Here is a 23823-nt window from a genome sequence, read left to right as displayed (position 1 = left end):
TATTTTTGTTGCAATGAAATTTAGATCTAAGGAAGACAGATGCATGTTTTGGGTGATTCAGCATACATCTCTTATCATTTTGTCACTTTTTGCTTGTAATTATGAATGCAGTTCAGTTTGTTTGAGGTCAGCTATTGTTTGCTTTATTTTAACTTATAGGAATAAAAGAAATGTAAATAAAGAAGTAATCATAGTAAGTAGGATTCACGTTCCAAACACATTTACTGTTGTAAATTAATTTACATTTTGTTGGACTTGAAACTAAAATGCTTTAAATTGGGCAAAGCGATGTCATTCGCATGTACAGTCAACAAATATTGAGTTTAAAGGATTGGGTTACAGTGGAAATTAATTCTCAAATATTCCTTTCATCACATTGTTCTCCCAGCACAATAAGAGAGTATTACATCTATTATCTTATCATAACATGCTGATGAGGTGTTCATTATAATTTTTTTTACTTGATTATATATATATATATATATATATATATATATATATATATATATATATATATATATATATATATATATATATATATATATATATATAGTAAACTTTTATCAAAACATTTATATAAATCCAGTTTAATTTAGTTTTAATTAAAAGTGGAAGAAATAGAGTTTATTTATAGCACAACCAGGATTAGCTAAAAAAAAAAAAACAGCTTTGAGACATTGCATTTAACATGCTGTAAAATCATTCCTGATAGTGTTTTCTATTAAAAGAATTTACCTGTAAAAAAAAGGGCAGAAATGTTTCATTAATATAAAATAAATCTAAAAATCTAGTTTCATTCTCACATAGTTTCAGAACAAATAATAATAAAAAATGTTTATAACCATCAACATTTATAAGATAGAACTAAATTAATTTTCACAACTTATTTTTTAGCACTGGTGTTTAACATAAATCAGGAAATGTTACATGTGGATATATTATAATAAGGTCATGATTCTAGTAATACTATTGCCCGCAACAGCTCCTCAAATGTGAGTATTTAGCTAAAATGGCACAATCTATTTAGCTGCAGGATTGTCAATCACAATAACATAAGAGTTATTTCTTAAAAATGTTTTATTACTATATAGTTTCCAAATATAAGAATAAAATAAAATAAATGAAAAAAGTCACCTGTGGCAAAACTGAAACATAATTGTGTACTGTAAACAGATACATATGCACCATGGGGAACCGTATTAACCTTAAAGAGTGGTGTAATATTCAGACCTAAAAATATGTAATCCGGCCCTAATGCTTCCGTTAGCACTGACAGTTGTAAACATCTCATCTACTGATTAAAGTCCACAAATGTGTCTTTATTTTACCAAAGGCAGACGTGGAGAAATTTTAAGCCACTTTGTTGCCAAATCTCCACATTAAAATTCTGGTGTAATTTAAACCATTCAGTGGTGAATGGCGCAAAACAGTCCTCCATTGTGTTCCTTGAAAGTTTCTTTACTTTCCATCCGGATGACCCAAAATAAAGCCAAAAAGAACATGGAAAGAACAGCATACAGCATCCAGGCACTTCGTCTGCCACTTCTTTGTGATTTAGCGGAGCCCTTCTCGTTGATTTGATCTCCAAAAAGCAGAACATGTGCTGTCTTTACAATCTTCATATCAGTACAAAATGAGATTGAGTTTCTCAAAAACGTACCTTAATCTATGATGAAGAAAAAAGCCAATTGAGAGGGACAACAACGCAATTTCATTGTTTAAGGAGGGGGCCAAAAGTCATATCCACTCTGCTTTAACACTGCAGAAGGCCAGAAAAATCACTGTTACCGCTAAACCAATCCAGCTCTTCTGAGATCTTCTCTTCTCAGTGTGTCTTCCTTTTTTACGTCCCCTCATTCCGTCCCTCTTTTCAGGCTTAGTTGACAGTAGGCACCTGGTTGAGGTTGTATTCTTTGGCCTTCAGTCTCAGATTAGCAATGCTATTGGCCATATTCATTCCCTGGGTGGAAGTGGTGTTGGCACAAGTGGGTGGGTAGGTTGCCATGGTGCTGAAAATAAGATATAAAAAAAAGGTCAGTTTTAATGTTACATCCGTTACAAAAACAATCAAAAATGTATGAGAAACAAGCCCCATTTTTAAATTACTGTTATCTTTATGTGAACCCATATGTGTATAAAAAAGTAAAAAGTACTTGCTTTCTGTGGGCAGCATTTTCTGTGGCACTCGCATTGGCCCTCCCTCCGGCCTTGGGTACCAGCTTAAGAATATATAAATAGTTAATAAATCTTCATAAATAGTGCATTAATATGTATGCATTATATCTGTGCAGCAAATTGTGTGCGTTGAAATTGTGCAAGCTTGTTTTACTGGCATGATCAATGGTCAATGCATATCCACGCCAGAAAGTGTTCCCGGTCGAGTTGCGTGTTTCAGCTGCTGGGAAAAAGGTATTTGGCCGGAGTGGCAGTATAGTTACTCTATACGCATTTAAGCATGATGATTACCGTAAATCAAAACCATTGTGTAACTAGAGTCACAAAAAATCCTGCCCAATGGACTTTTCCTCCTCTGAGAGTCAATTTGTATCCTATGGCCCAAAGGTCATGAGGGTCACATGCGGATTTAATATGGTTTGTTTTCAGATTATCACTTCATCATCAGGGGATCGGCCCACCGTCACTTCAACAAAGAGTGGCAAAAAAAACAGCTCACTAGCTGCTTCTTGTGTTACTTTCTACTATTGAACTATGGGAAAAGCAGGGCATCGCCGTTCATGTTTGTTTGCCGGCACGGCCCAACGACTCCACCAAAAGAAAACAAGCTTAAGATTGAAATTGTGCAACTGAAAAAAAATCTAATTTAATACGTTTTGAAGAAGAAAACATGAGCAGGCGAAGATGAAGTCACAGCAGGAGAGCAGAAGACATACAAAGAGGAAATGAAATGGAACCAAAGTGCTCAGATGAAAATAATTCAGAGGGTTACCTGTATGGGGCTGCGCTTCCCCAGGATAGGTAGTCATTTGGACGTGGTGCGGGTCGGGGCACGATAGGCTGTTCCACTGCTGTTACGTCTCCTGAATAGGATTTAAGAAGTGAAGCGTTCTTACTGGCCAGCATTGCCCGCTCATTCCGCCGAAACTTTGCCCGTCTATTTTGGAACCACACCTATAAGAACATAAGCCGAAATGACACAGTACAGTGGTTACTCGGGATATTTAGCGCACAGCGATGAAAGATAAATTGCAGAGCAAAGCAGATTCTTAGACTCAAAGCATAACTGGTATAAAATATATGACAGATCAAAGCAATAACGTTTCATCTTTCTGTGATGATAGACTTTTCTGCTTGGGATTGTTACTGACTAGATATGTTTGATTCCATACTGATCTGATTAAGAAAAAAATGGCATGTAATTTTTTTTAGCAAATAAATCAGGAAGCATGTTCTCAGTTTCACTTAGGTAACTTTTTTTTTTTTTTTTAACTGAAATGTGAATTGGGTCACACTTTATTTTGAGGTACAATTCTCATTTTTAGCAAACCTTTAACTTAAACCATAAAGTAGCTCAGAAGAATTAGGAGAAGCACTTTATAAGTAAAAATACACAATTCATTTTTTTATAATATGCAGGTAATAAGCTTCTATTTATTAGAGAGAATTAGTTGCCCTTTATAAGTACAAATACACAACAAATTTCTATAATAATATGGTCAGGGGATTAGCAGACATTTTAAAAGTGAGGGGACAGCTGAATGAGATCCAAAGTTTTATGTTCATTTTATTTTTAATCATCTGCTTCTAAATGATCTCTCTCTAATCGTGAGGGGGATGTATTCCCCCTGTCCCCCTGGTTGCTACACCTCTGATGCAGGTAATAAGCTACTAGTTAATAGATAGAATTAGTACTTAAATGTTTTCAGTTTGACCTTTTTATGACACTTTTTTAAACTCGGTAGGAATTGAGTCACACTTTATTTTGAGGTACAATTCTCACTATTAACAAATCATTAATTTAAACCATTAATTAGCTCAATAAACTCTTAATTAATCATTACTAAGGTAGCAGTTGGGTTTAGGCATTAGGTAGAAGAAGCACTTTATAAATACACAACACATTTCTATTTTAATATGCTGGTAACAGGCTACCAGTTAATAGAGAGAATTAGTACTTAAATGTTTTGAGTTTTATCTTTTTAGGACACTTTTTTAAACTTGGTAGGAATTGAGTCACTTTAATTTGAGGAATAATTATTATTACCAAACCCTTAACTTAAACCATTAATTAGCTCAATAAACTCCTAATTAATCATTACTAAGGTAGTAGTTTCATTTAGGCATTAGATAGAAGAAGCACTTTATAAGTACAAATACACAACACATTTCTATTATAATCTGCAGGTAAAAGGCTACTAGTTAATAGAGAGAATTAGTACTTTAATGTTTTCAGTTTTATCTTTATAGTTCTTTGGAATTGAGTCACTTTATTTTGAGATTTAATTCTCATTATTAACAAACCTTTAACTTCAACCCTTAATTAACAGCAGTGAACATAAACCACACTAAAAAGTGAACTGACACTTTTTCAATTTGCTATAATCTTCTACAGTATGTGAAGCTGCTTTGACACCATCTACATTGTAAAAGCGCTATAGAAATAAAGATGAATTGAATTAGCTCAATAAACTCCTAATTAGTCATTAGGTAGTAGTTAGGTTTAGGCATTAGGTAGAAGCACTTTATGTGTACAAATACACAACACATTTCTTTATTAATAACGAGGTAATGAGCTACTAGTCAATAAAGAGGATTAATTCCTTAATGTTTTCAGTTTTATCTTTTTAGGGCACTTTTTATACTCTATCGGAATTTAGTCACTTTACTTGGAGATACAATTCTCACGATTAACAAATCATTAACTTAAACCATTACTTAGCTCAAAAAATTCCTAATTATTAAATACTATGGTAGTAGTTGGGTTCGGGCATTATTTAGGAGAAGCACTTTATAAATACAAATACACAACACATTTCTTTAATAAGGAGGTAATAAGCTACTAGTTAATAGAGAGAGTTAATACTTAAAATGATAGCTAGATAATTTTTTTGTGTATCACAATCACTTTTTTGCATGTTTCATAATCAGTTTGCAGTACATGAAGGATTTTTAAACAGAAATGTATTAGAAATGCATTTGGCTTTTTCGCAAAATGTCCACTTTTTGTTTCAGCAATACTGTTATAGCCGAGTAATAAATCAGTCAAATACTTTGAAGCCATTCCTTTCAGTTTCAGCAATATTTTGCAGAGCTTTTTTAAAATGACATCTGATCTGCTGGTGCACACATGTCCACTTTTTTGTGTGCAGAAGACACATCAGAGGCTTAAAGACTGAGCAAACGCGCTTGTGAAACATGGTTGAAGACAGAGCGGGGAGCCCAGATCTCGAAGCCTTGGCTGCAGCACCATACAGGCCTGGTGGAGGCACAGTGTCCGGTTACGCAGCGCCTGAGGAATGAGCTCAAAGTCTCTTTTATCAAAGCATTTCTGTATTGCTCCCTTTCTGGGACACATTAATTGCAGATGTGTTTGTTCTATTTCTTTCCTTTCGTTCTCCCCTTCCTTCTCTTGATCTATAAACGGGAATAATCCCCATCTTTCTACAAAAACAGTCTCATTACAGGAGAATGCAGAGACTGGCTGCGGCCTACAGCATGTGTGCTGAGAGGCCGATTGATCGACTGAGGCTTTTTAAACAATCGAGCTGAACTCTGACGATAGGGCCGATGACAACACAAAGCTCCAGTGTTAACATCACGTTCATCTGTAACTGCAATCCCTGCTGAAACCCCGAAGTAGGCGAGTGGTTTAATCTTCTTTTTCTGAGCTTTTATTTATATAGGCTCTTTTGTAGAATTACCCGTACATTTTTTGTATATTTCTTAGATTTGCAAAATATGTGTTCTCGAATCAACCAGTGAACTGAAAACCTAGTTGACAGTCATTGATGATTGTGAGGTGTGAAGTTTACCTGAACTCTAGCCTCAGTAAGATTGACCCTACGTGCCAAGTCCTCTCTAACAAAGGCATCTGGGTAGTGTGTCCGCTCAAACACTCGCTCCAGCGCCTGCAGCTGGCTGCTGTTAAACGTGGTTCTATTCCTCCGCTGTTTCCGCTTCTTCTTTTCTTCTGAGTTCAGCTGCTCATCTGTATACACACACATGTACAGTTAGTTACCTAAGGAGCTGGAGCTTTTAGATAATTCAAAATTAATTTCCTAAATGTCTTCTAAATGCTGTCGATTTCAAATCTTTAACAAGTAAAAATATAAATATTTTAAAAGATTATATTTAATTTAGGATTATATCTCACTGATATGTTTTTGCAAGGTAAAATTACAAACATAACATATTAAAATACAATCTGAATTTAATTTATTAATTTAGTTTTCTTTTACATTGACTTGAAAAATAGAATTTAACACATTTAAAACAAGTTTACACTTAAGTGATCCCAGTTATTTTTAAATTACTGTACAAATGTAATGAAAATGCTTTGTTTATATATTTCTCACAAGACCATAAACCATGAACAGGCACTAATTTGCATTTTAACTGTCCAGTCATTTATTACTATTTTTTTTGTCTTTTTTTTGGTGTATTATCATAGAATTGTTTTGACTAATTGCTGCTTCTACTACAAAAAAAAACTACATTCTATATTTTTGCTTATTTTGTTTATTCTTCAGTTTGCAGTAAAGAAGAAAAATAAAATCCAAAATCAAACAAAAAGTGCTCAGGGGTAGCTTAAATAATGTGTCGGGGCTCTTTGGGTCAGGGATTCATCAGAATAAACAGTAAATGTCAGCCCAAGGCACTCGAAAAATCTGGAAAAAATATTTAAAGCCTTTATTGACATGGCTATTCCTTTAAAAAAAAAAAAAAAAAAAAAAACAGTTTTACGGAATAGCCATGTCAAAAAGGCTTTTCTCCACATTCTCCACAAATATTTCTCCACTTTTTTCGAGTGCTTTGGACTAACTTTTGCTTTGTTTATTCTGATGAGAAAAGCAACTAGTGTTACATTTTCTCATTCTGATTAATAGCATTGCAAAATGCCAACTTTTGTTGCACGTTTTTTACAATCAGGTAATAAATAAATAATAAAAAATGGAAAAATGTATTTCAGAACAGATATGTTATCATACAATGCTTAAAGCATGCATTTCCCTAAGTATCCCAACTTTACAGCCAACAGAACAGAAGTAACTTAGATTCTCAGGAGACTCAATAATCATTCAGCTGACAGCACAGACAAACTGCAGTGTTTTTTGCTTTTCATGACAACAGTAGTTCCACCATCATAATTTTCCTTAAAGGATCACAGGAAGAAAATTGACATTTGACCTAGGCGTAGCAGGGGTATGGTCCCTCTAGGCCAGTTGGAAAGATTGTTAAATGCCAGCATTTTATTAGAGTTTCAGAATCACCAGTTAAGGTCAGTTTAATTACTATTTAAACTTCCTGTTTGCTACATTTAAATGAAAACTCAAGCTGTTTAATGGAGAATTGGCTTGTTAAGGGGAAACTTAAACATGCCACTACTAAATTACTCCAAGATTTGTTTTTTTAAAAAGCTGTCAAATAATTAACGAGTGTTTGTAATAATATCTAAAACAATACTATATTCCTTAATGTTGTAATGCTTTGTGGATTTTATTACGTTTTTGTGGCGCATATTTACTTTTTTTTTCGGAATTTGTAATTAATACTTATTATAATAGGCACATACTACTACTACTACTACTACTACTACTACTACTACTACTACTACTACTACTGATAATAATAATAATAATGATAATAATAATAATAATAATAATAATAATAATAATATTTATTCCTATGAGACTTTTATCAGATTTGAGGATTAATTCGGCAAAATATTAAAACAAATAATGTAAAACCAAACCCTTTTTCGAGTTTATTGTTATGTGAAATGATGTTTGTGTAATGTTGATTTGCTAAATGAAAGCCCGTGTATTTTCTTTTTATGCGAGCATGGGAATAAAACGGGAAAAAACATGCAGACTCGTTAATAAAAACAGAATAGTGACGACAACCTCAATTTTATTTTCCCTTTTATATTTTACTTTCATTTGTGATTTATAACAATAAAAACTGCTAAATATAACTTTGTAATTTCATTAATAAAAACGCAATTAACAATCAAATATTTAGCTATATTGTTACGGTTAAAAAATCCCAGTGTAAAAAAGGTAGAAGTAAGATGTGATGTAGCCTAATTTTCTAACAAGAGGTAAATTAAACAGTTACCAAGTAACCTAACATATCATTCTGCAAGACCGCAACAGGCCAAAATAAAAATTGGTTATTTCTTTTTTTGACCGCCTAAACGTGTTAAATACGATTTATATTAAGAGACCTAAGTAATGGAAGTTTGCTATTCGATACCATAATCGCGTATGCATGTTCTCCGGATGCAGAATAATGATGACAAATTATATTGTTTAAACGAACTGAAAAGGTCCTGAAAATTTAGGATTTTCTTTTTTTCTGCGACATTCCTTAATGTCGCTCTTTTTTATGACAGCTTAATTCTCTTTCATAACATTTTTATCCAAACACGTTGCAACATGACTAATAATACATAAATACCCAATTAAATAATAAAAGTCAATGTCAGGAAGCAAGTCTACACATAAAACCAAATACAACACTCACGATATTTACGGGGCCACATTTTCATTAATGCATTACAGGCTGGAATGTCAACAATCATAAATAATGTACAAAATGCCTTGACGACCCATAAACTTTTCTCGCGCCGAATTATTTTTTCACTCTTTTCTTTGTTGTTCTTTTCTTGTTTATTTGTGTTAGTATACTGTTATTTTTGGAAAGAGACTACACATCACGTGTGACTTTGAAAGTAACCATTCAGTTATGGGTCATTGCGTCTCTATTTACAATTGCAGAATTAAATAAATAAAAAAATCTACCCTAGATTTTTGTAGGTTGTGTTTGTCTCCGTTGGATATTATTTTATATATTTATAGGTTGTACAACAACACTTGTTGGTTTTTCTATGAGCAGACACTTACTCTCTTGTTGTGTTGTATCACTGCCACTCGTTAAACCCGGAGATTCCAGCATAGTCCTGCCCGTTTCGCCAACACTTTCATCCACCTGAGAACCGACCATTTCTCTTGCCTCCTCTAGATCCAACAGGTGGCTCACCGAGAAGTTCTTTTTGGCTTGCAGGTTTTCCAGGTTGGCTGTAATGGGACTCTCCAGTCTGCTGGATATGGTTGCTTGTCTGTCCATTACATGTGCATAGCTAGAAGTCATGACGCAAATACGATAAAAATTGGCAAGTGTATTATACTAACCAAAACAGTTCCTCCTTGCATATATTTAAGGCAAACTCAAGATAGTCATTGCCTTCAAAACGGGGCCTCCGTCTCTTGGTCGTTACCTATAGGAAAGCAGCTCCTACAGATCCAGGTTGAGTTAACCTAGTCTAAAACTTTGTATAACTTAACGTGACTGTGATGACCACGACGTCTGTTGATTCCGTTTACTCGGAGCCATGTAATCTCTTTTGTCAATGTAGTCAATAAGAAAAAAAACTCCTCGAGCTCCACGGAGTTGTTGACTGAGCGCCGGTCCAGAAATGCTGATGCCTTTCAGATGCATGTGTGTAAAGCGTCGAGAGGAGGCAGGGCACTGCACTTCACTCCACCGCCTTCCCGGAGCAGTTGGCTCTCTGCTCTGCTCCACGCCGTGCTCTGCTCACGCACACACACACACGCACACACACACACACTCTGGCACTTCAAACGGCGAGCTCACTGGCATGCAGTGGAGTGGATTGTAAATGAAAAATTGAGACCCCTGGGAGAGAAGATGGAGCTGAAAGGCTCTCGTAATTACGTGGCAAAAGACTTTGTGCTGTTTTTGACGTTTAACAGTCCCCCTCCTCCTCCATCACAGCTTCCTTCTTCGAAGGTTAACCCTCCCTGATCTCTGAATCTGTCACCTGATATCATTTCGCACAACCGGAATACACCTAAACGTTAGTCCAAAAACCATATATGCCATATATGAAAATTTGGGTTTTCGAAAGAGCTTGTTTTTTCAGTTTGCGAAGAAAAAAATCACAATGTATTGAAACTTTTGTGAAATGAAATGGTTGTTTTTCACCACTGATGCCAATAAATGACCTATATTTTTAAGAAAGTAACTTTTCGAAAAGCTACACATTTAAACGTCATTTAACTTCTCACAAACGTTAAGAGATCGTCAGGTGAATTAGATTTATGGCAATGAATCAGAGGCAAGATTTTTTTTAAATTGTAACTTAAACACACATACTCACACACAAATACTTTTTAAAAATAGTTAAAATGGTGTTTGGCATGCATTAATATGGCAAACATATACTTTTTCAGCCCAAATAAGCGTCTCAAATTACGGAGTGACCTGTCCCAGATTATCAAATTCAGGCAGAATTTTTTTTGACACAAAATAGGTGTGGCATGGCTCTTTAATATCTACATTATGTTTTCTTGTGTGGTTAGAAAACATCTTAGGGGTTTCAGAAAAGTCTAATATGTTGTTCTAATTAGTTGGATAGACATTGAAAAACAGCTGAAATCAAAATTGCAAAAAGTGTCCCAGATTTTATTTCACCCTATATTTTTAAGTAAGCAACTTTTGCAAAAATATCAAATAAAAATTACAGTCTAGATCAGTGGAATAACACATCATTTTTAACTTCTCACAAAATTTAGGGGGTCTTCAGGTGCCATGATAAAATTTATGGAAATGAATCGGAGACAACATATAGCCATTTAAATAACCTCTGCATTTTTTTTTTGCTCAAACTTTACACAATTAGATTTTTTTTTTAATGTAGCCTAAATTACAGTTGAAAACAACAACAGGATAAAGATCCTGTCTTCAACGTATAGTTAAGACGGGAGTAGTGTCCGGCCACTTGCTGAGTTATAAGCGGTGGCTTTCACAAGGTAGATGTCCGTGTGTTTCAATGGCAAGAGGCTCCTCACTGCCATGCACAGGCATCCCGTAGCTTACAGCCCCAGATCTGGGAAAAGAACACTTGATGCCATCAAAGGAAAACGGATTGAAACCAGATGTGCTCCTTTCGTTCTTTCCATGTATTTAATTAAGCCGCTGTTGGGATGGAGTAGACCTTTTTCATCATTAGTTTTCCCTCTAAATTCCCTCAGCTGCCAGCTTCTCTACAAGCGACTTCTCTCAAAAAGGCCTGCTGTCGGGGTGAGGACTTGTGCGATAGAAGACAGTCAATAAAATCCATCCCCTTTCAACCACAACCAGCAAAAGTTTTATTTTTATTTTTTATTTATATTTCAGATCTTGTGACAGATGTCCGTCATCGTTTGAACTCAGATGTGCCAAAGTACCATTATGTAGCCTACATCTGTTTCTGACCCGTTAAAAACAAAATACAACATATTTTTCAGTTTCCTGATGCTTTTTGATTAAGGCCGAAATCAAAATTAATACAGATAAATCAAATTTTATTTATTTAATATCAAGGCATAGTTGTCCAATGCACTTCCAACTTGTTTCCATTCAGTTTGCGTTTGCTGCGATTGAAATAAAAGAACGTCGTTTAATGCTTATAATTGACATTTTAATATTTTGTTCAACTGCATGATTTTTTCATGTCTATAAATCACAATCCCCAATTTAACAGCGGGAATCTATGGACAGAACAATGAAATGAAAGTCTTTAGCTCTAACTGAAAAAAAAACAACAACTGACAAATCATTTTATAATTGTATTTTCCAAATGCATTTTTACCTGTTAAGAATGTTCCCATATATAACTTTTTTACGCAAGTCTATGTCTGTAAGCTTATTGAAAACATAACTCATGACATAAGTCTGTGAATTGACATTATGACAACACAGACTCAACAATGCAGCTTAACGCATGCATTACAAAAGGAATTAATTTGCAACCTAATCTAAATAAAACCCCACACAAGGACAATAAGGACCACATTTTACGCCTCGGAAAACATAAATTGCTTCATTTATATCCACGAATCCGAACATTTTATTAATCAAAAACCGCGCGTATTCTATTTGTTTATAACTGGGTAATTTACAGCAGTTAAAACAAGACCCTCTTGCACGAAAAGCACTGAGCAATTTGTGTAAATCTGTTAACCTAAATAACCCAATTTTAATGGACACACACCACGCTAAAGACTAGAAAACTCGGATGCAAATGTGACTGGTATGATATAGCCTATAGCAAGCAGATTAGACCTACTCTTAAAATAAGGGTTATAGCTACATTTGCTATTATATGAAAAACGTTTTGATATGGCCTAGCCTATCCAGAGCCGCCTTAATTTTCCAAACAATGAGAAAAATATATATTTTTAAAGGCGCATAATTTATCCCACAGCAGAATTATTGCTCATAATGCAATAAACATATAGGATCTTAACTAGTTTTGAATGGCAAGTTGAACGACCGGCTCTATTTAATTCCCCTGTCCCTATCATAAAGACGCGTGTGCATGCCTGCAAGTGTTTCCTGCGCGGGATATAAAAAGCGAGCACAGAAGAAAATAAGTTAATGGTAATTTGGGAAATAAAAGCGGACTGAGCCCGCGGTCGTCTAATCAGCACCAGGGGTCAATGGACAGCACTACTGCTCTTGATGTTTAACACGTCAGAATGCTGAATTCAGGTGGCTACAAGCACAGAGATAAAAGTTTTGCAATAAATAAACCGTTTATTAATAGGACAACAAAACGTTTAAAATCCAGTTAAATAAGTGTAATACCTTTATCTGAAAATATTATCACGAATTTATTTTGTTTCGATTTAGCCTATTTATTATACTTTCGTTATTTAATCTGTATACAATAAAAACCTGTAGGCTAAACATGTTTGCTCAAAACGATAGGCAAATTGCTTTTAAAACGTGTATCGTATTTTATGAGTTTATGGTTGCAATACGGAATATAATTTAAGTTTAATCATAAATTATTAAAAATAGCGCAAATAATAACTTGTTTCGGTCATTAATAGTGGTTGTTTTGTATTTTGCTTTTCTTGCAAGTGGATCTTCATGATCGAAACTTTTGCCAGAACTAAGATTTTTTTCAGTAAAAGTTAATCTTGTGAACTTTTTTCGCTATATTTCCCAAGAGTTTCTCGGGTTACGGAGTCTTTTCAACCTGTCCCGGCGGACTGAGGGCACATAAATCAGAAATGCGCTCTCGCAAACTGGGCTTCTTCTTTCCTGTATTTACTTCCAGAATTTGTCAGTCCTTGTTTTGTACAATCAATCCAGAATATAAAAAAGTAATAGGCTACTGCAGGTAATATTTTAGTGATTTCATCTTATTACATGGAATTATAATATTTAATGTAGCTCTTGTAAACATTAACGCATTATGCACCTTTTAATTCATAATATAGCAAAACAATCTTTTCTATTTCTCAATAGCCGTCCATATATTTCTGAACGCTTTAAATGTTTAATTAATATCTATAATAGCACTGCAAAGATGTTTCCCTAAAAACTGCTTACATCCTATTAAAAAGATAAAAACAACTATTTACATAATCTTCACAACAAATTAAAACATTCTCCTTTAGATGTTTAAAAGACACACAAAAATGTAAACTGGTCTTTTAGAAAGTTTATAGTCTTGAGTGCAATAAAAAAAAAAAACTTAAAACGGATTGATATTTAAATATTTTATTTAACCATTAAAATATGTATATGCCTCGACACCCATTCGTGCACGCATGAAATGAAACAAAAGACATTACAATTCACTTAAAAAAAAAAAAAAAAAAGTCATATCCTAAACCTTTTTTAAAAATAAATATCCTGACCATTATATAAAATGTTTTCATAGTTGATGACGGGCTCTATAAGAGCATTTGACAAGATTTTAAAATTCTATATACTTTTCACACTCCAATAGAATTTCCCCTCATACTGTACAAAACAATCTCTGCTGAGTAAACCATCAGCTTTGCAAGATAAAAAAAAAACTGCTGTTATTGATTTGTTAACATTCGCATAACGTTACTTTTATGAGACAACCACCATATACAGATAAAAGATCCCACCATACACTTGTGCAACATCATGTGAAATAAATCATGACTACAAACTACCACCAGACCGCCTGCCACTAATTCATTTTGAATAGCGTCACAGTTATGGAACGATATAAAATTAACAGTATTTAGTATTTAATGTAGTGTTTTCAAGAGATTTGTGGTCCATTTTCTTAATGCATGACAGATTCAATTATACAATGACATCCAGATGAAGCACAATAAAAGGATGCAGCATTGTTTTAACTCCTTACATTCAGGATCAAGTAACAGTTTAAATGAAAACAATCACAATCAATATCTGAGTCACATAATGCCAAGGCATTTCAGCGTTAGTAGTAATAGAATTACCTTCATGGCATTTGAGAAGACACCAACATGGCTTTTGTATAATCCAAAAATGCCAAAAATGTTTAAATAAAGAAATATAGGATTATTGCTTTTGTTCAGCATTCTCACACAATAGAGATATTAGTAAAGCTGGTAGCAAGTGTTATGTAAAGCGTTATGAAGCCTCTTTTAAATTAATGATGCTTGGAAGCTAGCGAAGCCCATCTGCTGAAACATCTGCTGCTTCACTCTCCTGATTGTCTTGGCTGATCTTGGTTTCTGTAATGGAACTGTCTTTGCTCATACTTGAGCCATTCGCCTCTGTACATCTCTCCAGCTCTGCTGCAGGACCGTTCTCAGTAACAGGCTCTTTCTGTTTGTCCTGTAGTTGCGTTTGATCTGGACTGGGCACTTCCTCAGCATTTAGCTCCAGCTGCAGCATCAGCTCTTCCAGTTTGCGGGCCTTGCGCAGCTCGTTCTGTTGGATGATTGCACACAGGTGCTCTGTCAGCTGCTCTTTCACCTCGGTCTTCCTGTGCAAGTCCATCTTAGCGGCAACATACTCAGCCTCTGCTTTCTCAAAGCGCTTCCTGTTAACAGTGAGAGGGATCGGCAGAGATAGTAGAGTTAGATGTATGAAGATCAATACAAGCTTAAGGTGAAGGAACACTGAATTCTTTTAAAAATAAATGACCAAGTTCATAAATTCATTTTCCTTTTGGCTTAGTCCCTTTATTAATCTGAGGTCACCACAGTGGAATGAACCGCCAACTTATTCAGCATATATTTTACACAGCGGATGCCCTTCCAGTTGCAACCCATCACGGGGAACCACCCAAACTCTCTCCTTCACACACATACACTATGGACAATTTAGCTTACCCAATTTACCTATAGCGCGTCTTTGGAATTGTGGGGGAAACCGGAGCAAGTAACCAAGTTAATTTAATAAAATAAAAGCTTGCAGTAAAGCCTAACTAATAGATAGAGGGGGTCATTTTCAAAATAAAAGATTCCTAGTAAATGATTAGGAATAAGTGAAACACATTAGTATTCCATTATTTTTCAAATTTTATTTATGCAATATTGCATTTCAAGTAAATAAAATTAATTATCTGAGTGATACTCACACTTTCTCTATACACACACACACACACACACACATATACAATATGCATAGAATATAGAAGAGTTCAGATGCAGAAGCCTCTAACTGCCAGCTTAGAAAGCAATACAAAGTTCTTTTGTGTAAAAGGATTGGTTATATGCGATTTTCTACTAGTGTGCATTAGCATTTTAAATGACAAACTACCTTGAAGGGTCTTTTAAATCTCATTGTTATTGGTAAATGTTAGGTGCCTCTCTTTTGTATGTGTACCGAGTCCAAGACAAATTTGCTATTTGAGACCAAGATGAATTTCCTGAAAAGTATAACTCAAGTCATTTAAAATTTTCTTCCAAAACAAGCATTTTTTGCAGCCTCGTGTTTCTTTTTTATTATTTCACTTTAAAAACAAAAAGAACCAAAAAAAGCCATAAAATCGCCATAAAAAAAGACAAAACTGAACACACACACAGAAGCCTTCAAAAAATTTTTAGAATTTGGACAATTTTAGTAGTTTACAGAATTAAACAATTTGGTAATGGTTATTTTATTTATTTGTTTGTATACTTTATTGTACCTCAAGGGGAAATTTCCCTGGACTCTCAGAGCACTTCAAGTTCTGACACAATAAAAATGATAAAATAAGCAAACATCCTAAAGAATTACATACAGGAAAAAACATAAGCACACTATCGATCCGTGTTCAATAGTCTGATTGACACTGGGATAAAAAGAGTTCTAAAGTCTGTTCCGTTTCTACCGTGAGGTTCTGCATCTTCTAAAATGGAAAATGGTAAAATGGAAAGTGTACATGAGATGGATTGCTTAGAATTCTTTTTTACTTCATTCAGACTGCATTGCTCATAAAGTGTTTGAATACTATTTATGTTGATAGATTACAGGAAGGCTTCTCCTACCCCCAGCATAACAACTAGTAAAGGTGTGGTCATTGAAATTGTTGACACACATAAATATCTAGGGGTCTTTATCTACAATATGTTGACATAACACCCAGGCTGTTTATAAAAAATAAAAACATTCAAAGACTTTTTTTTTTCTGGGAAACTTAGATAATTTGGGGTTTGCAGCTCTATGGTATCACTGTTTTATAAACAATTTATTGAATCTGTTTTACCTTTCTGCATTTTTGCTTGTTACAGTAATCCGAGTCTGTCAAATAAGAACAGGTTGAGTAGTCTTGTGAAGGTGGCAGGCAAGGTCATCGGTTTTAACTAAACTGTTCCAATGATAATTTACCATAATTATGTTTTAAAGAGAGCTCAGGGTATCTTATGCACTCCAGGTCACCCATTGTTCTCCGTGTTTTAGCTGCTGCCATCAGGATGTCGTTTTAGAGTTCCTAATGGCCATTGTCCTGCAAATAGGTAGCCATTAGGTCATTAAATGAGTCCAGTGGGGAGGGAGATGCATCTAAATATGATGTATTGTATGATTTGTGGTAATATTTTGCTAATGTGTACATGGAACTTTGCCTATGTTATGGCACCTTACTGCAATTTTACTTTCTCTAAATGGGATAATAAAGTTGAGTCCGAGTTTGAAATTTTACTTCACTATATTGTCATTTAAAAATGTAAAACTTTATTGCAAAAAAAATTCAAAAGGTGCAATATTGTGTGAAAAGTGTCAATTGTGCAAAAGTTACAAGTAATAATTCACATGCACATGCAGTTGTCTTGTTCATAATTTGGTTGAATTGATATATAGAGGCTACAGAGGGCAGCATTTTCACTCCTGAATTAACAGATTCAATGTACTATATCCAGTATTAATATTAATAATCAGATCAGTAGTACTCAGTTTGGCCAACTACTATTTTAAAGTGACATACTTTAAACAAAGTGACACTTTCAACAAGAAGCTGCTGAAATCTCTGTTTTGTTTTCATGGAATAGACTGTAATAATAATAATAATCACCATGCCAGGGAATAATCCATGCTGGATTGCTCGATCAGTTTTCTGAGAACCCCAATGTCACTGGACACAGAATCATCAAGCACCTGAAGTTCTCTCTGGATCTTCTTCAGTTTTATGGCTTCAGCCTGTGTCTGTTTAGACCTGCAAAAGGGATTTTGCACACATTCAAAATAGTATTAAACTTTAGACCGATGGGTTTTGATCGTTTGAAAGGAGAGATTTGCTCTTACTTTTCAGCAATAGTCTTTGTAAGGAGAGCTTTTCTTTTTTTATTCTTCTCTTCCATGATCCTCTGTTCCCACTGCAACTGCTGCAGACGGTTCTTCTCCCGCCTGTTACAACAATGCACACAAACATTATTTAGTTGTTAAATGTTATATAAAATAAGCATATTTCAGGTGTTCATTTAAATTTGCCTTTCCAAGTCCATCTAGCTATTGACTAGCCCAGGGGTGGCCAACCCTGTTCTTGGAGAGCCACCTTCCTGCAGATTTCAGTTGCAACCCACATCAAACACACCTGCCTGTAATTATCACGTGGTGTTCAGGTCCTAATTAATTGATTCACGTTTGTTTGATATGGGTAGCTACTGAAATCTGCAGGAAGGTGGCTCTCCAGGAACAGGGTTGGCCACCCCTGGACTAGCCAATTAGCAAAATCACCAGGGGGCACTATTTCAGCAAAAATGTGTTTATTAAATGTTCTACTGAATCAAAAAAAGTCGAATGAGTAAAATCAGCAATAAATGGGTGGGTAAACTATCGTTTTATAAAGATGTAAGCTATAAACAGTGTCTGAGCTAGTGTTTGCAAAGGAAATGGACTTACTAACAATTCCACTTCCTGTTTGTCAAGCTCCTTGAAGTCTGCAGGTGGTATAGACTGGACAGGGGATGCTGGGTCAGGCTTAACAGGTTCTGCCTCATGCTTGACCGGTACTGACTGCTCGTCTGGTGTTTCAGCAGGAGGAGCGGGGTGACTGGAAGCTGGTGGCTCTGGTGGTCTGGTAAGCTGTTGGTCGGGTAGAAGAGACTGACTGATCTCCTTCTGTTTGGCCGCCAGCTGAAGAGCCCTCTCCCGCTGCAGCTGCTGTCTGCTCCGGTTAGTCTGAGCAGGTTTCCGGCCACGACCCAATGTGACAGACACAGCCTGATTTGCTGGAGGATGATTTGAACAGAGGTATCACTACTCAAATAAGTGTCTGAGCCCTAAAATCTGAGACTAACTTGTGCATATATCTTAAGACTTTCTGAGATGTATTTAAGACGAGGCACTGTAAGCAAAAAAAAAAAAAAATTATTGTTACATGAACCTGTCAAATTTGACCTTTTTGGGTTTTAAATCTATTGTCAATAGAATATACACTTTAATTTCTTGCTGCATTTTTAGCACAGAGTCTAAATATCAAAAATATACCCTTAAGCAACACTTACATAAATAATTTTATTCATATCTGTATTCTGAAGTGCAGTTGGAAAGACATCTGTTGCCCTAGTAATCGGCAGATCATTCCACTGTGGCAACCCCTGATAAATATGGGAATAAGCTGAAGGTGAGTGAATTTCAGCTTTTTAAAAGAGGAATGTGCAAACATAATTTGCCTGACTATATACAACATTTTATTCTGCAAATTAGTGAACATGTTTTGTTAGCAGTTTGCAGTATTTTCTGATTTATGGAAAAGTTTATATATTTTTTTAAAACGTTATCCACACCTAAAAACATTGTTGTTTTTAACATTTACTAAAAATAATACTAACAACATTAAAATAAAATTAAAGCCAAGAATTTTGAACTTAACTGACTTCATGTTCAATGTGCAATAATTTGCATTAAATCTTTGGCGTATTTCAACGTAACATTAATATAACTCTTGTAATGTAAAACAGTTTCTTAACGTATTCTTAAATACATAAACAAATACTTAATAAACTAACTGAGTAAATACTGTTGATAGTACTACATTTTACCTTATTCACCAGCAGTGTCTTGGCTTAATAACTTACAAAATACAGTCAGAATAAATGACGATTTAGTAATTGAGTTAAAGTTGGCTTTATATTCGCACTATCGCACAGTGAAACGGTCCCAATGTTTTTTTATCACTTTATTTTGAATATTCGGTCAGAAATCGCATGCAAATATGACTTCAAAAACAACATTAGGACTATTTGGTTGACCGTATCATTGGCTGCTAATATTAAATATTAAATAATAATATTAAATAATTTGCTATATTTACAATTTGCAAAGAATTTTTTTAATTAAATAATTAAGGAGAAAGTCCGAATGTGTGAATATAAAACCAACTTTACGTTACCTCAATTGATTTGGTTACATATGCATGCAGACGGCGCGAATGAAAAAAGTTTTCGAGTGAAGTTTCAGCACTTGTACTCACCAACTTCGCCGTTGTGCTGCAGTTTTCGCAGTTCTTCCTCTGAAAATCCAGCCCAAGCAGCCATTTTCAATACACTATAGAGTTGCTCGCAGCTATAATGTAAATCGGGCATTAGCAAAGACAAATAGTTGTTGGTTTAAATGTTCCTTTTTACCTACAAATACGGTAACAACTTTAAGAGCTCATCTGGCCGCCATGTTTGTGTATAATGACTGCCACGTTCAAGACCCTAAAAAGGCCCCCTTTGCGTGTGCCCTCTGAAGTTGCCTGTCTGTTTTGTTTTATTATTTACACTAATATTGTATATGCCGTATGAGTATAATATTTCGAACGAAATACAACTGTTTATAATTGTATAATTTTCTTGTAAATTTGATTAAATATTTTTTTTATGTTATGATGTACTTATGTTTTTAGTTGCAGGCAATAGTTATAGGAAATAAACTTTATAAAAACGTTCCCTACTAAAAAAATGAAAAGATGTATCCAGTATTTATAAACAGTAAGCTAAAAAGGTAATTTACTGCATCCACTGGGATTTTGAAGCGTGGACTCACTAAAAACAAACAAAAATACAACAATAACTGCACCATTTTAAGGAATGTAAACAATAACAATGCTCCTAATGTATTTCCTGTTTTACATTTTTCATTTCTGTAGCTTACGAGAACGCAAAAAGGTTCACATATTGATCAATAATGTTATAATAGCTGTTTTAACATTAAGTTATGACTGAACTGGCTCTTGTTAGTTATGAAATAGCTTGATAACAAGCAGGAAATGTTCATGGGCCAGTAACATCACCACATTGAAATGGTCTATACAGTATTAAGACAGACTTTCTATGGCAGGGATGCCCAGACTCGGTCCTGGAGGGCGGGTGTCCTGCATATTTTAATTTCAACCCCAATTAAACACACCTAAACCAGCTAATTAAGCTATTTCTAGGTATACTAAAACTTCCAGGCAAGACAAGTGTGTTAAAGGAATTGAAAGCTAAACAATGCAGAACACCGGCCCTACAGGACCGTCGCCACAGCGGAATGAACTGCCAACCTATCCAGCGGATGCCCTTCTAGCTGCAACCCAGCACTGGGAAACATCCATACACTACAGCCATACATTACACACACATACACTACGGCCAATTTAGATTATTGAATTTACCACATGTCTTTGAACTTTGTGGGAAACCAGAAACACCTGGAAACATAGGGAAAACATGCAAACTCCACACAGAAATGCTAACTGAACCAGACGTGGCTCGAACTAGTGACCTTCTTGCTGTGAGGTGATCGTGCTACCCACTGCGCCACTGCAACACTGATTATTAATTCAATTTTTATTGTTACCATTGACCTGAATATTTTAAATAATTGCATAAGGAACTGTGGCACTGTTTGTTAAAATAGGTTTAAATAAAATAACAAAAAGAATATGCTTAGAGGATATAAGCCAGTGGTTTAAACAGGTTAGACTGTATTATTATTGTTTCTTTGTCTAACTACTGCATAAGTATTTTTTGAATATTGCATGAAAAGAGTTTGTTTATAATCTGTCCTCCAGGAAATCTACATCAGACTATTGGATTTGACGACTAATTTTGTTTATCCTCATCTTCTTGCTCCAATTACCCTCTTCACGTTGACTGAGCCATCCTGCGCTCCTCGTGCTCGAGAGGTCAGAGGTTAATGAAAGAGCAAGCTTGCTGATAAAAAGCATGAAATCCTCAGAGAAAAGGAAACGTCAAACAGTTGGATCATATTACACTCTTTGCTTTATTGCCAGAAGCTGCCATGATTGTGCAGAGCTCCAGCGCGCGGTGTCAGGCTTTGGGAGGCCCACTAATTTCTTTGGATTAGTCTGAGTTAACTTGAGTTTGCTGCGTTAGCCGCAACACTGATGTCTGATTTCCTATTACTAGCAGCAGTATCAGTGAGATATTCTGGGTTTGACCTTCATTTGTTTGGTGTTGAGCTGCCAGTGTTGGCAAGTATCGGAATTTAGTGTTTAAACGCTGTCATATACACTGCAAAAAATGTTGGGTTCAACACAATTCCTTCATGCTGTCCTGACACAAATCGATTAAGTTAATGTAATTGTTTTTACAAATTTAAGTGAATTGGACAGAAAAACAAATATTTGCCCCCCTCAAGACTTGTGTTGATTCAGCTCATTTTAAATAAGTAGTTTGAACAAACAGCAAAAAATATTTTGAAATCCAGAAAATATACACACTATTGGGAGGCGTATAGAATTTTGCCAGGAACTTCAAAACAGAATATTATTAAAAAATAATAGTGTTCTTATTTTTGTTCAATTTATGGCATGACAAGTAACAATGCATTAATGTTTGCCGAAATTATTGTGCATTTTTTCTTTTTCAAGAGAGAATATGTTAATATATTTTTAATCAATTAACTGTAAATAACTGTAAATTGACAGAATTCCCTGCATGATACACTTGTCAGGCCCTTAGCTAGGGGGGTACCCCCACTGACAAAGGTCCAAAATTTGTCCCATACATGAGCTCATTTGTCCTCTTTTGACAAGTAAGCCATCATAATTTGTGAAAATAACCCATCAAAGGCTTTAAGCAGAATCTGAAGTAAGTGAAGTCATCTTTCAGTACTGTATTGTTGGTAAATAGAGACAAGGAATTTTACAAGAAATGTTTATTCTAAATCTTGGGCCTTATTCTTTAAAAAAAAGACCAAATTTTAATACTAATTAGGCTATTGTTGTTATTTGTGATTTTTCAAATGTACCTTTTACAAGAGAGACATTATTAAAATACATTATTGTTACTATGTTTTGATCGTTCAATATTTAAGTGACCAAATTCTGACAGAGGAAAGTTAAATGTGCTGCTCAGTTTGTTATTTGCCTAATAAATGAAAATAGGCTATAGTTTTTCATTTCAAACTTGAACACATTTCATTTTTCTCCTAATGCTCCTTTAAAAAATAAGTATTTCTTTCTTCATTTTCCTTTATTTTAACTCTTAAGGAAATTTTTTAGTATAAAAATGTGCAAGTATGATGATCTTCCTACAAGCTAATCGAGTTGAAAAATAATACTTAAAATGTCACTAAATTCAGTATTTAAACCTCACAATTAAAAAGGAAATTTAGTGAAAAATTGCAAAAAGGTCCCCCTTTCACTAGGCTGGCTACAGGCTTGCTTGTTTATGTTTTTTTCTCATCAGTGATGTACATTAGAGTTTTATGTTGCATTGTATAGATTTTAGTACTTAAAAAACAATGAAATATGGTTGTATGCCGTACATTTAAAAATATATGTATTTTACCTAATTTCTGTTACTTTTCATTTCTATCGAATTTTAATGGTACAATTCTGCCAACCAAACCACCTATTTCTTACAGTAAGATGTTATCATAAAATAAGTATTCTTCATGTGAATAAATTTCTATATATACAATATAATATAGAATTACATTTAGCAAAAAAAAAGCTTTTAAAAACAGAACAAAAATAAATATTAACATTATTATTCTGTTTAAATAAAATATATATTCAGCACAATAAAATCTGGTCATTCATTTATGTGCCATTAATTTTAATTAAATAATTGTATTGGTGATAAACATCTGCGTCTGATTCAATATTGAATTGCTTATATTCTAAAAACACAACATGACCTAAATACTTCACATATTTCTTTTTTTCATTCTCTTTGAGTAATCCTTCACAAATATCACCTTTTAACTCATCTAAATTGGCATTCGCCTTTGACAGATTTGGCCTGTTGCCCTCAGGGTGCAGTGTGTTACCATGACATAACACTTCATCCCGACGGGAAAAGCATACAAATACAGACTAACAGCTAAACAGTCACTTTAATTCTCTCTAGTCACTTTCTTTGAAAAAATAAAAATAATAATAAAAAGCTGTGTCTGCAT

General features: G+C 34.6%; 2 protein-coding genes and 1 long non-coding RNA gene across 36 annotated transcripts in view; 1 reads left to right on the top strand and 2 right to left on the bottom strand.

The window, feature by feature from the left end:
* LOC103909331 (uncharacterized) overlaps window positions 1-23823 on the top strand; it is a 79632-nt gene that overhangs the window by 16765 nt on the left and 39044 nt on the right. For 5 of the 28 annotated variants that reach the window (XR_015518646.1, XR_015518650.1, XR_015518647.1 and 2 more), the window contains exons 4-6: window positions 5328-5818; window positions 18462-18678; window positions 18971-19051. This is a non-coding gene — a long non-coding RNA (uncharacterized LOC103909331). Of the gene's footprint in view, window positions 1-5327; window positions 5819-18461; window positions 18880-18965; window positions 19052-21466; window positions 21602-21688; window positions 22709-23823 lie in introns of those variants that run through there. The other 23 variants (XR_015518638.1, XR_015518632.1, XR_015518624.1 and 20 more) reach the window with 13 other exon arrangements.
* On the bottom strand, window positions 204-9790 carry prrx1b (paired related homeobox 1b). 4 transcript variants are annotated; one of them, XM_087296435.1, is made up of 5 exons: window positions 9084-9790; window positions 5991-6166; window positions 2948-3129; window positions 2154-2219; window positions 1060-2009 (listed from the first exon to the last, which is right to left on the bottom strand). In XM_087296435.1, exons 1-5 carry the CDS (start codon window positions 9328-9330, stop codon window positions 1877-1879), a joined length of 804 nt encoding a protein of 267 aa, XP_087152561.1. In that variant the 5' UTR covers window positions 9331-9790; the 3' UTR covers window positions 1060-1876.
* gorab (golgin, rab6-interacting) lies at window positions 13740-20112 on the bottom strand. Of its 4 annotated transcripts, XR_015517490.1 has the most exons (6): window positions 19901-20107; window positions 18332-18656; window positions 17731-17832; window positions 17501-17641; window positions 16697-16936; window positions 13740-15046 (listed from the first exon to the last, which is right to left on the bottom strand). XR_015517490.1 is itself a non-coding variant. In NM_001431147.1 (5 exon segments), coding segments are annotated over 3 exon segments (576 nt in total). In that variant the 5' UTR covers window positions 17787-17832; window positions 18328-18656; window positions 19901-20112; the 3' UTR covers window positions 13740-14667.

Source organism: Danio rerio, chromosome 20 (genome assembly GCF_052040795.2).
Source record: "Danio rerio strain M-AB ecotype USA chromosome 20, GRCz13ab, whole genome shotgun sequence".
Classification (NCBI taxonomy): Eukaryota; Metazoa; Chordata; class Actinopteri; order Cypriniformes; family Danionidae; genus Danio; species Danio rerio.
The sequence above is the reverse complement of the archived record's forward strand: the minus strand, read 5'-3'. Positions and strand labels throughout refer to the sequence as shown.